This window comes from Heterocephalus glaber, unplaced genomic scaffold, assembly GCF_053883595.1.
Source record: "Heterocephalus glaber isolate CG9 unplaced genomic scaffold, H.glaber_assembly_v1.0 deba00001461, whole genome shotgun sequence".
In the NCBI taxonomy this organism is placed as follows: Eukaryota; Metazoa; Chordata; class Mammalia; order Rodentia; family Bathyergidae; genus Heterocephalus; species Heterocephalus glaber.
Genome location: NW_028258308.1, coordinates 16074948 through 16094332, shown reverse-complemented (window position 1 = coordinate 16094332; position 19385 = coordinate 16074948). Strand labels below are relative to the sequence as shown.

The following is a 19385-nucleotide window of genomic DNA, read 5'->3' as shown; positions in this document are numbered from 1 at the left end:
TAACAAAAAAGCAACAAATCCATACTACAGATTAAAATTTGTTAATATGACACACATTTTTAGATTCACTATTCTTTCTATTCATTAGTGAGATTATATCAGCTAGTTAATTTCTTCCTATATCAATCTATATAACTATTGATGGTTCATTAATGGTATTGATTTAAAATGAAAGAAAATTTCAGTAACTACTCACTTGGGGAATGATTTCTTATAGGGTCTGAGTATGGAAAAACCAGCTATAATTTTACATATGACTATAATGGATTGTTTTCTACCCAGCTACTTCCTTTCCTGAACCTCCTCCAACCAAAATCTGGTAATATAATATGAGGAATAACAAGAAAAATTCTTATCTTTCTTAAAATTATTCCAAATCTCTTCATTATAACACATGGCTTCAAGGAATACTAGCTGTCTTATTGACAGCTTTTTTGCTGTACAACATCACTAAAATTAAACGTTTCTGATGATTTAACTTGACATATTTCATAAATATTTGTCAAAACAATTATTGTCAACTATGATACAATTATCCATATTCAATTTGATGACTCAACTGGAAAATTACTTTTTTCCTAATAAAATTTTTCCAAGTGACAATAGTGAATCAGTGTCGATTAGTTGTTTAGTGTGTGCTAATTAATTACACTGGATAAATTTAGCTTTGTGCTAATAACCTTGGGGTGGGGGAAATCTTTATATATGGCTCTTTGTCTTTTATGAAGAGAACTCTGCTATTTGCCTGCTTTTCTTTTCTCCCAAAAGAATGCTCAATAATACAAAATAATTAATAAAACTCAACTACGCTTGGCTGACACTGTCAAAAAAAAAAAGGTAAGCATTCTTTGGAACCTTGTTTTTAAGTTTAGTAAAAGAAAAGACAAAATGGGTTTTTAGTTGACAATTGTGAGGACCTCCTGTTAGCTCATCCTCAGGGCAGAACTGGCATAGATTACATAGCTCATGGCAAAAATAGCAATTTATTCATTGTGAGATAGTTTTTTTATCCATCAGCTAATTTAAATACAGAAGTTAGATAGAAGCTCTTCAATATAGGACATTTTTTAGGGACATTGTCTCAGGGAGTGGAGTTCTCTATTTTTGGGCTTTTATATGGTGGTAATTCTTTTTCTCTGAGCCTAATGGAAACTTAAGGAAGTGATGAAATAAATAGCAACAAGAATGTTAGGGAAACCCTGCTGTAAAGCTTCTAAGAGGATAATAAGGCATCACTCTTTGCTGTGGAATACATAATAAAAAGGAAATATTGACTGCTGAGGTTATGTCCAAAGAAAGGTGAAATTTTATATACCAGGAGATATTTAATAATGAAACAGACTAGCTCAAAACAAGTTTTTACTGATACATACTTTTGTATGAGAAGCTAGCTACTGGTGAGCTACCCTGTGCTAGAAATCTTGACTTCAGAACCTCACTGAAACACCAGAATGTGTACAGAGGAAGATCGTTATACTGGTGAAATCTCTGGAAGAATGAGAAAAGCCTATGGGTATCATATAGAAATGGGGCAAAATTACTTTTCTAGTTCCACATTACTAGTTCTATGAGCACAACCAGAAGATGGAATTTTCAAGGGCAGAGGTTTCAGTTCACTGTAAGAAAGAATTTCCTAACAGAACTATTTAAAATAGAATGTCTTGGGAAAAAATTTAAAAAAAACTTGAGAGAGTAAGTCCAATCTCCCTCATATTACAAGAAACTAAAAATATCCTTAACCAATGGTCATCAGACTTATGACTTGGGATCAGTATTATGCTTGGGAGTTCACTAAGATTTTGTGACATAATGAACAAAATACAGTCTGAGAAATTACGGGAGTCAAGAGCCAAGGAGCTCTAAACATGTTCACTGAATCAACCTACGTGGGATTGAGAATCACATTTTATATCTCCTTCCTTTTTTTTTTAACCTGCCTAACAATTTATAGATAACAAAAAATAGTAGTAAGGAAAAGTTTCACTGAGGTCATTTACTCTCACTGCTTATACAGAATAAAATGTATGCAAAGAATGGGAAAGTTCACTGACCCAACAACTAAACAATTACCAACAATCTGAAGCTGATCTTAAAAAAGACAAAACATAGAGGATGTAAGTATGTCAAATGTCTCTTAGAAAAGGATTGGACTAGTTTATTTTTAAATGCTGGATGCTAAAAATACGGCATGTGGACAATTACAGAACATGCACTGTCTATGCAGGTACACTGTGTGGTTCCAATGTTCAAGTGATACGAAAGCTTCACACATAGGAGTTACCTGCTTTCCAGTGGTACATTACTGCCAAGGACCCAGCTGTCCTGCAGCTGGACGGACTCGGGTGTGGTTTGCAGCTCGGCGGGCAAGGCAGCCGGCGGGGCCGGACTCTGGTTCCTTCTATTGGTCAGGGAGTTTCTATTGAGAGAAGTAATGGATGGGTGATGCTGTGCAGAGTGCTGTTTATGGGAAGGTGGTAAAGGCTGCAGGGTAGATTGGCCTTGGTTATTTGTAGGTTGCTCTGAAAAAAAAAAAAAAGGAAGAAAGCTCATTATACATATACACATGTATATACATATCTATATACACTACCAATTTCTTGGGGATCCACTGTAAATGAATTAGAATTAAAAACTGCATATAAATCCATAACTTAATAAATTTGCATATTATTCTATTAAGTGGGTGTTCAGTGACATTCTCTAAGAGCAAGTTTACCCTTGATACACAAAGTTCTAATTAATATACAACAGATGGCAAAATTGCTTTTGGTTTTAATTTGTTTCAGATTTTTTTTCAATCTGGTTTTATTAACACCTACAGAAAACAGCATCTGACAGCTCCTCTAATGTGTCTTTAGATTTCAGCTTTTTTAAACAAACCAACCCTGAAATTAAATGGGTAATTTCAGTAGAACACAAAGGTTTTCGAAATGCATATAATCCCTGTAATTATTTAATGGAGTTTTTTAAAGCTTTATTTAACTGCAATAAATTATTACAAGCTAGTTACTAAACAGCAGTAGACTACTCTAGTTTAGTGCATTTCAAATAAGGCAGATCTGCACTATGATCTACTAATAGACGCTAAGTATTCTTTAGCAGAAGGTCACTCTGTGAAGCAGATGTTGTTTCATGGATACTTAACAGACTGAATCACATCTGATTACAACGTCAGAAGACTCATATACTTAATGACCGTTACATCCATTAGAACACACACAGAACAGATTTTCCAATTTCACAGTATGCAGTATAACTACATTTTGGAGTAAGTCATAGGTGACCAGTGAGACTCATGCCACTATGTCAGTGGTACAAATATTTTGTTCTAAACCAGAGTCAAAAAGGACCTAGCAACTTCAAAATATAAATATACTGCTGTGTTGTACCTATGAAAAAATTCCCTAAAGCTAATGAATCATAAATTAAAAATCACAAATTAATGTAACATCTGAGACCTTCTTTTCAATTTCATTACCTAGCTTTAGACTTGCTAGAAGTGACATACACTATATTTTAGCAAACAGATAGATGACCCTTTAATTTAATGCTAAACTTATTGTTGTTCCATATACATGTCAAGTTTTTAACTAAATGCAGTTCAAAATGCAATATAATTTTAAAGTAATGCATTAAATCATCCTATTAATATAAATGCATGTATTAAAAGAGAATAGGAAACAGGGACTATCCTTCATCTACAATGTGAACTCCAGTAGTGATTATCAAACCAAATAATATAGTCTAACATTGTAATTCTGATTCTATGAAATGAATTCATAATATGTAATACTGTGTATATATGTATCATTCAAACCTCTTTCAGGATACAATGATAAGTATAACTCCTCCCCTAACATATAACGTCAGTAATTATTAGATATTTCTAAGAGTCTAATAATTCATATCATATAATTTAATAATAATTTCTCACTCTTGAAATGAGGGGTATAGATAATACCTAAATATATGAAAATAAAACTACTCCTTGCACAACCTCTATTCTTGAAGTTTCTTTCAGGAAGAAATTATAGAAATTCTCTTTGGCTTCTTGTTTTAGTGTTCATAATAAGTCATGAATGTCTAATTTTCAGAAGTTGAAATAAGCCTTTGAGGGAATAGCAGGGTTAAAATAGCACACATAGCAACTGTGTTAGGGAAAAAGGAAACTAACAGTTTAAAATTCATGAAAGTTTTATTATTCAGGAATCATAAAATTAATTAGCATTGTCTTTCCCAGCATCAGTGCATACGATTAGAGCCTCTATAGGGGCTTTAAGGTACATTTCAAGAAGCTGCTTATTGTATGACATAGCAAGCTGTAGTTATGAGGGCTGAGATTAGGTTGGAAAGGAAACTGAGTGAAAAGAGAGAATCATTTCAAAGGAGATATTATCAAAACTATGCCTAAAAAGAAATGAAGGCATAGATCCAATGACTACACTTTTAAGCATGGTGCTGCCAAAGAATGGTATATTTTGCATATGTTCAGAAATTGTATATTAGATATTGCACTATGTATAGGAAAGAGTAGTATATCAAAAGTCAGAATACCAAATTTGATCCTAACTCTGTCAGGAATTTTGACAGTGAGACTCAGTTTTCTCATCTGTCATGTGGGAAATAATATAGTCCTATCCAGCAAGGATTCAATGAAATCCACTCAATCAATTAGATTTTCATATGCTTAGTCATTTATCCTAAATGTTTACCTAGGCTCTATGTTCCAGGAATATGCTATATCAGTGACATGTGAAGGCATATATAAATAGAAAAGTAAAGTATATGCACCTTAAAATTGTTACTGAAAATTAAGTGATTTTAGGATCCATTTCCATATGTTGAATTTAGGATTCTTATTTTTAAAACAAATCAGAAACTAGCCAGCCATAAAAACTTCCATTTAAGGTTTCAAAAATGAGCCGCTGTGGCTCACCCTAGAGAGCTCTTTTGTGAACTCTTCCTAGTGGTCTACTTCCAGATAATACAGCAAAGTATTCTGTCTCTTGGACCCTCTTTTGATTTGACCACACAATTAAGAGCCCTACCAATGAAATACGTTCAGATGATGAGCACTAGGTTCAATCTAAAATTCAACAGAACAGAGTAAGGGCAGAGTGTGAGGGAGAGTGGCTGGGCAGCAGGCCATGAGCAGAAGCAAAATACGAGCATTCAGCTGAAGTCAATGTTAGTTCTCAAGATTTGAGCTATCAGGGCAGAAAACATGGAGTTTATATTTAGCCATATGAACTTATTAAAAATAACGTAAGTGTAAATATCCTTAACAAAATAAAATATAGCTCAAGACAGAAAGAAAAATGGAGTACGAGAAAAATAAAGTAGGAAAGATAAAGTCAGATTTACTGAGTAGACAAAAATACCTGCTGCATGGTTCTATACATTTTAAATGGAGATGGAAATTCAGCTCTAAATAATCTTACTACCAACACAAAGAGAGAAACATGATCAGTTACATGACTTAGAAATTTTTAAGATACAATACCTGCTTAGGACAAACATAACTACTACTGACACTGAAAATAGAGAGAAAATTATTTTTTAAAGTCCCTTGGAAATTTTTATAATTAAGGTTCAAAACAGACCTGAGGAAACAGAGAACAAGGTCTAGACCTGGAGACTGTTAAAGTATTTAAGAATCTAATACAGGCTTGCAGGTCCACACAAGAATACCCAGAACAGCAAGCACAGCCTTTTGTTTTAGCAAACATTGGCCAAGAATTTAGAAAAAGTTTTGGTTATAATGGCTTTGGAACAATCAGACTTCACAGAGTCACCAGGTTTAATGTTTCTGAAACACAGCTCTGAACACAACATTTTACTCCTGGAAAACTCCAAAAGATTTTTCAGTGCCTATCAAGCATTAAATGAATTCTAAAGGTGAATGTTACATTTGGTCACAGATAACCCAAAATATATTTTGCAAACTTCTCTCCATGCATCCTTTTTATATATTCTTTGTTCTATTCCAGTTTCTTGTACCCACAATATGTCCCACATCTTTCCTCTTAGGCATGCACAGTTGCTTTTATCTGGAAAGACATGGTCCTCCATTGCTCTGTATCTAAACCCGCCTTACATTTTAGGCTCTGAGAGATGACACCCTTCTGTTTTCTTCAGGTTGAAGTTATTTATCTTTTCCTAAGTCTTCTTAGAGTACTTTATCTCTTCTTTTTTCACAGTTCTATTCACTTTTCCATCTGTACCACAAGTAATTTTGTAGGTCTCATGTTCCCTGTTAAATTTTCTAGGGGCAATTCCCACGCCTAATTCATCTTTGAGGTCCCAAGGACCATATGAAGATAGATACTCATTAAGCATTTTGTGAAGAATTCAGTGAGAGTATGGAAATGATAAAAAGTAGAGATTGATGGTATTGCTGTTAATTGAAAGGTAATTGTAAATATATCTTATTTCCCTGCAAATTCTTATATCCTAAAAGGCAGGAATAATGGAAAATCAATTTCTTTGGATTTTTAGTACCTTCTTTAAGTACTGTACTTCAAGAACTCCTAAAACTGTGATTGGTTGATGACATTTATGCAATAATAGCACCATGAGGGATCATCTCATTCATGTCACTCACATATTGTTTTTAGGAATATTTCTTTGTGACTACAGTGACTGTTTTGATATTTAAAACTCTACCTTTTAAAGATGTACAAATAATGGAAATATTATATAAAATATAAAAGAATATATAAAACAAACATAAGATATGAAATATATAAGATATATTTAATGTATTTTACCCCAAATAGTATGCTTTCCTTATATTTTATTTTATTTTTAATTTTTAATTTTTTTTGGTACTGGGGATCAAACTTGGGACCTTGTGCTTGTGAGGCAGGTGGCAGAACCACTGAGCTAAATCCCTGGCCCTCCTTATATTTTAAATATTATGTTGATATTTTAGAAAATAACCTTTTTCCCTCAACTATTCTTTTCTTTTTAAATAATAAAATTCTTGCTGAATGTAGTGGTATATGCCTGTAATCCCAGCACTTGGGAGGTTGAGTCAAGAGGATTGTTGCAAGTTTGGGGCCAACTTGCACTACACATTGAGTTCAAGGCCAGCCTGAACTACACAGCGAGACCCTGTCTCAAAAAAAAAAAATCTTGTCATTACATATAGTAGACAGTACATATTATAACCAACTAGTTTCTTTCCTCAGTTCACTCTCATTTTGGTTTCTTTTTTCAGTATCCTACTGCTCATATAACTTTAATAAAAGTTACTTGTTTTTAAATTGAATGCAACTTATAGAATATATTTTTTAAAACTCACTTTAGACTACTCATAGAGATTAGCTAGAAAAGATCATTTTGCTTCACCTTTTGCCATCAAAGAACTCAGCTCGCTTTGTCACTTAAGGCTGTCAGTTTCCATGTGACACGAAGCATGGTTATATTGAAGGAGGTGTATTGACAATTAGGCCAGGAAATTGCCAGAACCACAGAAGCTACTAGCTAAGAGGACAGATTCTGGTTAGACTGGACAATTGGTAGATCCCCAATTCCTAGCAAAATAAGGCATATAAACATCTCTGCATTGGCCAAGACAGAAACTTGTGGCCACTTTTCCTGGACACCAACTCGGCTGTTATAAATCAGTGATCTGAACTGTGCCATGGAGACAAATTATAATAAATACAGGATGTTTTCTTGAATAAGTTATCTAATCACTTGGTGCCTTCCTTTATTATACAGTGATACTTAAAGGATCTAGAAGACAGTGCCTGACATAACTGTGAGTGCTAAAAGGTGCCTATTACTGAGAATAGGGAAGTCCGTTCAGGGCAGAACATCATGAGGAAAACAGAGTAACAGAAGAACCTCATCACCACCTAACACTAGCACTGCAAGAAATGAGAACACACAACCTAGTATGTCTAGTATGCATTCATGGGTGAAAACAATTAGAAATAGCAAAGGATAAAAAAAATACTAATCTTTTGCCAGTTCCCAGGAATCTGACCTTATCAGAATGAAATCAGATTGACTTTTTTTCATCTAGTATGACTACAGAATTATACCAAGGGAAAAAAAAGAAGAGGGTATATAATGTTTGAATCTATCTGGCCTAATTTCCTTGATGTTCTTTCCTTTTAAGACAAGATCTTGTTAGGTTAACCAGGCTGGCCTCCAACTCCAGGGCTCAAGTGGTCCTCCTGCCTCAGCCTCCTGAGCAGCTGGGACTACAAACTTGGCCATCATGCTTGTCTGACTTTTTTAAATTAAAAGTTGCTAACAGCAGAATCCAAATTTCTAAAGTACTTTGCAGCTCCAGCTCCTCTAAAGTTCACAGGTTTAGGTTGTGGTCTTTGGGGAGCAGAGTGGAAATGGACTATCAAATAGGAAAGCTAGGAGAGAAAATAATACCTGCCAGGAGAGAAAACATCTCTGAGTGTCTGTGTGCATCTGTATGTGTGGGCTGTGTTCGTATGGGAGGAAGGGAAGGGGGCTGTGCGGAGAGCAAGAGGAGGGAGTAGGGCTGGCACTCGCTTTGAGCAGGTGCGCACAACTGGAAAGCTGTCACCACCTGCTACTCCAACTGCTTGTCCCACCACTTCCTTCACTATGTTTCTTCTCTTTCTGCCCTAGATCTCGGTGGTGGGCTGGCTACAGAGCCCTCCGGGGAAGAAACAGCCTAATTTGGAAGGCAGACAGAACCTTCAGGCGGAAAGTTGTGCTAATTTAGAATAATTACAATTTGAATTAAGTCTGTTAACAAAACACAAAAGGAAGGATGGAAGGATGGATAATGGGATACAGACAGAGGGATAAAAGAAGGAAGAAAGTAGAAGAGAAAGGGAGAGGAAAGGGGGACAGAGAGACAGGGAGAGAGGACAAAGAACAGGAGGAGAGGAAGAGAGGAAGGTGGAGAAAGGAATAGAGGAGAAGAGTGAAAATGAAAGAACAGAAATTTTTTAATTTGACAAGACTGCTAGAGAACCCTGAGAAACTCTATTATCCAAACACCTACCATTCATCCAGCTGGGCTTGGCTGCTCACTCTTGAACACTAATGACACAAGTGGAATAAATGAATGAGGCTGGTCTTGGCCTCTAGGAGTTTATAATCTGATACACGGACCATGTTAGCGTAGACAAACTCTGAAGTGGAGTCAAACTCATCCACTGGTGATTAGCAAATGTGGGATTAAAGTCTTTGTTTCTATAGATTAAATTCTATTCATTCTCATTACACTTCTAAACTATATCTCTACTTTCTTATAACTATTTCAAATAAAACATAGCTTTTCTTCAAAACTGACCTCTTTCTTAAACACAGGCCACCAAACCAAAATATATAAAAGTCTTTTTTTCTATATTGTTTTGTCATACTAGTTTTAACTATAGCGATCACAGCTTCGGGTGGATCTTCCCAGTATACAAAGACCAATCATAGTAAACTCTGGATTCTGAAAAATCTCAATACAGTTCTTGGTTTAGCTTAATCTTTTTGTTCCATTATCCTCTGACTGTGGCTTCACTGAAATTTCCCTTGATTTTCTAGTGATAAACCAGGTAACACTTCCCTCATTAGGTACATTTCAAAAGCTATTAGAAAGTTGGTATTATAAAGATTAAATTTTCAGGACACTGAAACTGTAAAGTATAAGCCCAGAAAGCTTCATATAGGTTCCAGACATTTTTTAGTCATTACTACCTTATGAAGAAAAACAATTTAAAAAAAGAATTTTGCTGGAGAAAATCAGAGTTTAGGAATACTATAGAGTTGCACCACAGACTACTAGAGCTCATAGCAAAGCAAAAATAAACAAGATATTGTCTTGTCTTTTCCTCTTCACCCCAAGACAATACTGTATCAATTAGATAACTACCTAAAATGGAACAATGGAACTTGAAAAAGAAAGTCCTCCCTCACTTCACTCAGAAAACCAATTGCACATAAATCTGTTCTTCTGGTTCATTATGCAAGTTTGAATGTGAATGGTCTGTTTAAATACCACTCCAAGTCCTTTGGTAAAGGATAGCCCTGTGCAAAATTTTTCACCACCATATTATCTGTCACATAGTTGCACACAAATCAAGTAAAAATTTAAAATGTTAAAAAATATTCTAAGATGCTGTATAAGTAAACAACATTGTATTTTTCAGACTCATCAGAAAAGTAGCTCTCAGGCTCTTTATATAAAGATATTTGAGTATGAAAAACCTCAGAGATACATAAATAGGAAGGCTTGTTCTGACTAGAGGTATTACTTATGTGAGAAGAGGCATATTGTTTTGCTATGCTGGATTAAAGAAAATTTGCTTTAGTTTCTCTAAAGTCATTCTTTGATATGAATATTGGAAGGAATAAAGTATGAGCCTTAAATCTGCATTTTCATTTTCCCTTGAGTTCACTATACTTTCTATTTGAAGCACTGTGGCAACCTGTATTACCTGTTGAACTCCTCACTATAAAACACCCAGAACTGCTAGGTATGATAGAATAAATATAGTTGGGATTAATTCATTTAGCCTACCTATTGAGTATATATTACTTGCCAGGCTCTTTTCCAGGCATTGAGGGTATAGCACTGAACAGAACAGTCAACAGTCTCAAGCTACCAATGAAAGTTATAGTTTAGGGTAAAATAACTGAATTGAAAAAGAAAAGACAAGCCAAAAATGAAGGGGACTGAAAAAAATGTTGTGTATAAGCAGACATTGTAGCTTCCCTGAGGTTTGGCAATCTCTGTAACCTATGTAATGTACAAAGACGAGGTAAGATATAATGCCTTCAATGTTAACTTCAGATCCCTAGATCATGCCTGGACTGTCGAAGTGCTAAGCTCCCAAAGGATAGACTTTAAAAATATTTTTTAAAATTCTGCTGTGTGGTCCTAAGCTCTGGATGGGGAAGAAAACAACTGAAATTTGTTTTCTCACTGGCCTAGGCTATGAAACATATACTGTCAACATGGTTCTGGAATCCCAATCTAAGACCTTAATATTAAACATAGTCCTGGGTCAGAAGTGTTCCTGCCTGGGCACACAGCAGAAGCCACTGCAAAACTTTTTTAGAAGAACATACTCTCAATTCAAGTCACAGAGGATTTCCACAGATAAATTCTTGCTTCAAAAGAGTTTGCAGTCTAAAATTGCAAAACTTAAGAGAAAATAATCTGCCTTAAGCAAAAGTTTACAGACAAAAAACAACAACAACAACAAAAAAACCCCAAAATAAAACAAAACAGGAATTTGTCTCCTCAAAAATTTCAGATAGTAAAATCATCAAATAAAACTAAATATTTAAAAAATATTTAAGGACTTAAAATTATAACAGGAATTAGACATTAGGAAAAAAGCATAACTCAGTTTTGAAAAAAAAATAGAATGTCTATAAATAGGAGAAATGCAGCTACTGAAATTAAAATCTGATTATATGATTTAAAAAGTAAATTAAAAACAACTATAGGGAATAGCAATGAATTGGAAAGCAGACCTAGGAAAATAACTCAGACAGCCAATGACAAAAAGATAAACAGAAAGATAAAGAGTACTTAGATATGAATGAATAGTTCCAATTTAAAAAGAAATAAAAAATAATTTAGAAAGGAGAATACACATCAAGTAAGAGTTCCAGAAAGCAAGAACAGAACTTTCTTTACAGCTAAAGAGCTTTCTCCAAAATTCTTAATACCATTCTTACGATTGTTAAATTACACAAAACATACTTATAAACATATACATCTGTTTCATTTTATATGTCTTTGCTATTCCCGTTTGTTATTGGATAGTAACATTCTGGAGTATGCTTTATGTAAAAGGCAACTTCTCTTGAATGGCAATAACTTCTCATTGATATTTTTCTGACTTTTACTGTTGCTGTTCAAGATTGTGTGCAATTAATAGTTAAGCATCTTAAACTATTCAAGGGGTGGAAACTAGTGTAAATCATTGTCTTTTGCTACTTAAAGCATTTTATTTTGTCATATGATTAAATTTAGCAATACCCTAGAAATATCATCTATAGAACTCATAGTTTTGGATAATCATTTCTTTCTTTCTTTTTTTTTTTTTGGTACTGGGGTTTGAACTCAGGACCTTGCATTTGCTAGGCAGGCGTGGTGCCACTGAGCTAAATCCCAGGCAGCACCATCATTTCTAATAGAAATCTACTAACCATGCACAGAAGACTAGATAAAAATACCATTAAAATGTCTCTGTAGGCTTTAGGATATTCTTCTACTCATTTTAAAATATTTCACCTGAGACAGTAAGCAAAAGGAATAAGATGCCCTAATCTTGACAATAAATTGTTGACTTATAATCAATAAACACTTTTCTCTCTCATTACTTAATGAGCATTTGATTTTAGTGCAATTAAATTTTATTGACTTTAAATGGAGTATATGACATAATACAAATAAAACACATTTGTAATATGGATAAAGACAGACTGAAAGGCAACTAAAAGCTGTATTGCTATGTGACAAGTAGCTTAGGAAGAAGAAAAGCAAATCAAATATTAAAAACAATGCAGAATTTGCTGCGCTTTTCAGATAATACATTCTTTACCACAAATAAAATATCTAGTAGAATAGGAAGATAATGTTCAAAGAGGAAGGGGAACTGGGGGGGAGGGTGGCTGGGGAAAGGAAAGAAGGGAAAGAAAAAAGTGAAAAAAAAAAAGAAAAAATGGAAACAAAGCTTGTGTATATAGGGAGAGGTGGAGGGATTGAAGGGAGGGAAGGGGAATGGGAAAAAATAAGAACCAAGATATGTCTTGTACAGGTACAAATTCTCAGTGATGAATGTGATCATAATGTATACCTAAAATGTACTAATAAATTTAATGAATAAAAACTGTCTAACAGAGAAGAAAGAAGACTAGAAAAGGATACAGGAGACACAGAGATAGGTACTTGCTCTAGCTAACTAAAGGTAGCTACATATAAATCAATTAACTTCTGGGCCTTGGTTTTTCTCCTCTGTTAAATTTTTTAAAAATAAGCAGAAATAAAAAAAGAAATGAGAGACGACTAAGGTGAGGATCATGCACTGAATTCTGAAGTTTTTCAGTTTTGAAATCCTCCTTATTTTAGGTACTATATGACGAAATCTTGAAATAGATCATAAATACACATTATAAATATTAAAATTTTAAGATAATTAAAAACCTCATATTACCTTACAATTTAACATCTTAAGGTATATATACTGAAAATCACTTTATATCAAATTTAAATTGACTTCCAATTTCAATATCACTTGTGAAAACTTCTAAGTAAGAAGCCAGGATGCTTTCAAGTACAAAACACAGAACTGTTTTGTAAATGTTATGATGAGAGTTATAATACATTTTTTAATCAGTTAATTTTAGGAAAAGGGACTACAAATACTCTAAAAATGTTAGGTACTATTTTTATTTGGGAAATTAATAACCTATAACCTATACTTTCTGAGACTTTATTGTTCATTTTTTCCCCCTATATATGGTTCAATCTGGCTTTGAACTCACTTTGTAGCCCAGGCTGGCTTCAAACTCATAGTGATCCTCCTGCCTCAACTTCCTGAGTACTGGGATTATAGGTGTGCTCCACCACACCTGGCTTTGTTGTACATTTAAAGTAGTAATATATAAAGCTGGGCACAATGGCCAACACTCATAATTCTAGTTTCTTAAAAGAGTGAGATGGATTAGGAGTTCAAGGTCGGTCTAGGAGACACAGTGAGACACTGAGCAAGGAAGGGAGGAAGGAGGAAGGAGGGAAGGAGAGAAAGGAGGGAGGTAGAAAAGGGACAGGAGGAAGGGAGGCAGGAAAAGGGAGGTGGAGGGGTGTGAGGGGTGGGGGAAAGAGGGAGAAGGAGAGAAGGACAGGGACAGGCAGAGGAAAAGTAGTACAAATAATATGTTGAGTGGAAGCCTATGTCTTTCTTTAAGATCCTGAATGTCACTGGAAAACTTCCCATCAACATAAATCTTCATAAAAAGAAGCAAGTGGCCAAGATATTCTTTCACAGATCTTATCTTTTATTTCATGAGTGTCAGTTTCTTAAAGTTTTCCCTAGAAAAAGTAAATGAGCACTGGATGTACAGTGAAGAAGAATACAGATGACCTGGTGTATTATTCCATGGACTACCACGGACTGGGTGGCTTAAAGAAATTTATTTTTTCTGTGCAATAAGTTAGAAGTCCCAGATCGTGGTCTGGCAATGTCAGTTTCTAGAGATAGCTAGCTTCTGGTTGTAAGATGAACGTCTTCTTGCTGTGTTCTCACAAGGTTGTGTGTGTTTGTGGATTTGTGTGTGTGTGTGTGTGGGGGGTATGGTGGATCTGGTGAGCAGGTCTCTGGTATCTCCTTTATAAGGAGGGAAATCCTGTAGGCTCAAAGCCATACCTTTATGACTTCACTTAACCATAATTACTTCCTCAGAGGCCCCATCTCCAAATATAGTCACACAGGTGGTTCATAGCTTCAACATACGAACTTTGGGAGACACAAACATTTAATCCTTAAGACCTGGTTTTAAGCTCTGGACCCAAATTTAATAACTGGGTAAATCAACTTCCTATTTTAAAGTTTCCAGTTGCTCACCTGTTAAATGGGGTTACTAATAACTCATACAGAAGTGTTGTGAGCAATAAAAGAGATAATATATAATAAAAATATATTTGTAAATGGTGAAGTGCTATTTTAATGTAATTTCTTAATTTCCAGATATTTTTCATTTATGCAAATGAAGTAATACAAAGTTTTTACCATAATTTTAGGCATATTCATATAAGATTTTTTTCCTATCGGGAGGACTTCATAAACATTCTATTTTCATTTCTAAATTTATAAAACCAAATATATACTTAGTAATATTTCAAACATATCTAGTATCAATGAGTGCTTATTTAAAAATAACATCATTAGCATAAAAGATCTACATTGCTACAGAAATGATTTTCTGTATTGTAGGGTACACTGACACAAAATTTGATTCAACTCTGTACGTGGAACTCATAATTTTAAGTACTGAACTTGTATTCTTTACATTTAAAGCAACATACAGGCAATTACGATCCCACTAAAACATGTGAAAATGTAAAGAAGAATGAAACAACTTTATGTTTTACAGCATTTACTTTGAAAATCTGATTAAGATAGATGTCTTTAGCTCATAATTCTTCAATGTCACGTTGTCATAGCTCCCATCAGCAAGATGTTTTAAAGGCTTTCGATTAATATTGCATGCCAGAACTGAAATTACATCCTTTGTCGTTTAGTTCTTAATGGTGCAAGTGATATCTATCAAGTAGTGTTTTATGAAGCGTGCATGATTTTTATTGCAGGCTGTTTTCACAAATCTTTTTCAGGTTTCAGAAAGACTGCTTAGGGTTTACAATAAATATGCCCTTTTGTTGAAAATCATGATGATTCTTAAAACTGAAGTAGAACTTGTATTACTAGAATTTATCAATAAAAAACCATCCACTTGACTCTGCCTCATTCTGGTTTACTTTAACCTGAATATTTTAGAAAAATTACACTATTATAATATATGCAAAGTACATGCCAAGACCACATAGTTGAAAAAGTCTTCATCAGTCAACCTGTACATTATCTGCCTAGTGTGGAAAATGTTATATCTGAATATAGCATACACTAATAATCAAATAATGACTGAGTTTGTGCTACAAAAATATGTTTCGCTCTTAAAATATACTAATTCATTTTTAAGAATAAGCCAATGTTCAGACATTAATTGCAAAAATTCTGAAACTCAAGCACCTCGATTAGAAGTCATTTTCATAAAGACTCAGAATCATAATAGAATCTTACTAATATATAAGTTATAGAGCTATACATGAAAAAAGGCAGTCCTTACATATATTTTCTTTACTTTGAACATAAACCAACCTATCTATTTCCTAGCTTTATCATGAACATATTTTATGTTTCTAGTTTTGGTTCCTTTTATCTATAACATTAGAATGGCAGATTATAATTTCTAAGGTCTTTTTTCCAGTTAAATATATCCCATAATTCTATAGTGCTTTAACAAAATATACATACAATTTTAAAACTGTGGTTGCTAACTATGTCTCAAATGCTGCCATGCTTTATCAGTTTGCATTGTATATGTAAATCTAGTCAAGATAAAACAACTGATGAAAAACATTATAAAGGTTATAAAGGTGATAAACATTAAAGGCAAGCAGCTTATTCTTGGATGTGTCTCCCTTGAGCCATATCTCCATAGTCCATGCAAGATAAAGCCTGCTTTATCTCTCCTGAGTGAACTGTGTCTTTGGGGATCTTACAGAAATGTAGCTTTGCCAACTATATGTCCATTATAAAAGAAGAATAAAAATATTAACATTATGATAAACATTCTTATCCAGCTCTGCCCTGCACATTCATCTTGTTTGGATAATTGCACATTTAAAATTAGAGGCTACTTATCTGGTTCTGGACATTAGGGAATAATGCACATGGAAAAGGTTCTTCAAATTCTAATTCCCCATGGAAGATCACTGCAATTCTCATTAATTCTGTAAGGGAGAGCTTGTCTCTCCTGCAATGTTTACTTGAATTTTTTCTGCTGTCTTATGTGGTTCACTGAGGAATGGCAATAGTTCACTTTAAAAACATTGTCTCCATTAGTGAGAATCGATTTCTTAAAACATTCCAACACATCCATATCCAGTATATAGTAATTCCTTTAACCCCTGATACTCAAAAATTCTGTATGCTTAAAAGATAAATGTCTGTAAATAAAAAAGGGAACTTACATATTTTTCTCTATTTCACAGGTGTTTTACTTTATTTTATTTTGCTGGTTATATGTAAATTAATTACTCAGTAACTCCAAAATCTAGGCTCCATCTATACAGTTGTATAGATCCTCAGTATAAAAAGTTGGGAATGGGGATAGGAGAATTCAAAAGGAAATTTCTAAATATTAAAACTTAGGAGGCTTATTATGTGATATACTCCACATATATTATCTTAGTTAATCTCACAACCACCTTAAAGTACAGGTATTAGGTCCTGCTTCACAAGTGGGCAAAAAGTTCAGGAAAATAAAAAAATCTGACAATGCTCACAGTGTAATTCCAAAGCTTCCCATACTAATTTATAGAGGAATAATTATTTTTGTCATTTTTGTTTCAGGCATGCTATCAAGAATATGAAGGGGAAATTTTAGTTTTAAGATAGTACTGTAGAAATTTAATTTCAAACTGAAGAAATATTCACTTTATTTTGAGTCTGGGAATAGAGTAAGGTCCAATGTGGAGACCCAATCCAGCAGTGAGTGATAACAAAAGCATTTTTCTATTATAAGAAACTATACATTGCATTTAAACAGGGAAACACAGACAAAAAAGTAATTTAGATGTTATTTTATAAAGAGGTTAACACTTTTTAGTATGTGGAGAGTATTTTGTCTCATTTTAGAATTTTTCTAAATTGAATATCTCATACTAAAAACAACAAAATATATTAGTTTTTTAAAATCTCTAAAAGTAATGATTTTGAAAGAACAAGATCCTATTCATTCCTTTTAGTACATTTTGTCATACATTTTGGCATTAGCAGGCTATTTTTACAAACTCACAATAGTTGCTAATGCAAGCATAATATATTTTTCCTAACAGTCTTATGGGATTATTATAGTTATCAAATCAAACAGTACTACAAAGCACAATCCCATAGGCTCATCTTTGATTATCACCACAATTTACTGGCAAATATTTGAGACAGCATTATTAAAAGTTAATGGCTTTCTGATTGACAAAGAACTATTAACTCTTTAATTTCTTACTTTGATCAAATGCTGCCATATTTATACAATTGGGACATCATCAAAATAGTCAAATAATTTCATATATTCGAAACAAAATATCTGCTCTCTTTAAAACTTCTCCCTTTATCTGTTATGTTATGATGCCTGGGTAATTTAAATATTTTAACATTATGGCTACTGTAAAATTAGAGTATTAGAAAAGATCAAAAGCACAACTTATATTATATTTAGGAATATGCTTTTTGAATGTCAGTGCAATTAGAAATAACATACCTTAAATAGATAATTTAAAAATATATAAATTTTTTCCTATTAACTAAAATTAAATGACAGCAAAATGTAATTAAATGATTATTGGAATGAGAGAAGGTATTCTAAAAAAAAGAACACTAACTTTCAAACAGTGAAATTGTAAGTTATACACAACACATCACTGCACACATAAAAATGAAAAATGACCTCAGCAACATTTTTAAAATTTAAAATTCTGCCACACATGATTAGCAGTCAAAACTGAGTCATCAGACTTGTAAATATTTTGTCCTGACACTGAGTTAAAACAGATTCGTCAAAGGTCTATGATATCTGCCATGCCTTCATTCATGCTTGCTACTCATAAAGACTAGCAACATAAAAATACTTCTTGATTTCAAGACAAGTTTGAAATGTGAAGATTTATAACTGGGCACATCTAATGGACGTGTCAAAAACAGAAGTTACACTCTCAAAGAAATGGTCCTATCACAATATAGTTTTCATCCTAATTGAAAAAACATTCTTTTTGAAGGTCCCTGAAAATGTTGGTAAAAGAGACACACAAAGAAAGGAAATTAAAAATAGAGCTCTGAAGAAATATTTCTTTAAAAAATTACTTCTTAAATCAGAGATAATGTAGTGCACAAAGAGGTAGTGAATTCAGTATAGTATCTTCCTTTATGCTTTATTCTCCTTTCATTTAGAATATACAAAAGAGTAAGAACAAGAGAAAAGACAAGGAAAGGAACAAACTTCCAAAACAGCACTACACTACATTAATAGTGTCACACTAAGAAAAGTGACTTTTGTCTCCACTCACTTTCAGTAAACTACCTAGGCAACAAGGTAAATTTGAACCCCTTTTTTAAACTTAAAAAATTCAAGACTGATTAAGATTTGATTTTTGTTTTCTAATGGTCCTCAAGCACAGTTCTATTCTATTTAAAACAACTGAAGCAGCAACGGCAACAACAAACTTCAGCATAATGCCATTTTCTCATAATAACCAAAATTTCAATCTCTGTTCTCTCACAGGTAAATGAGTTCATAGAGAATCCCTCCCTCTGGCAGCACTGATTCACTAAATCGAAATGAGAATTGTAAGAAAATTATACTACTAGGACTGTTCCACCTAATATAACTTTCCTTCTACCACAGCAGCAAAATAACCTTTGCTCAATCTTCAGCACTGCTGGATAGAGATAGATAGATGATAGATAGATGTCATTTTTAAAGTTTTGTGTAAAATATGAGTCCTGAAAATTAATCTTGATGGCACATTAATAGGAGGGGGTTTCAAATCTGTAGGCACTTCAAAAAAAATCCATTGTAGCTGAAGTAATGTTATTACTCTT

General features: G+C 33.6%; 1 protein-coding gene across 28 annotated transcripts in view; it reads right to left on the bottom strand.

Moving 5' to 3' along the window:
* Positions 1–19385, bottom strand: part of Tenm3 (teneurin transmembrane protein 3) — a 2554979-nt gene that overhangs the window by 203046 nt on the left and 2332548 nt on the right. For all 28 annotated transcript variants that reach the window (XM_087217023.1, XM_087217025.1, XM_087217024.1 and 25 more), the window contains one exon: positions 2282–2519. In XM_087217023.1, the coding sequence (XP_087073149.1) occupies positions 2282–2519 (238 nt within the window). The remainder of the gene's footprint in view (positions 1–2281; positions 2520–19385) is intronic.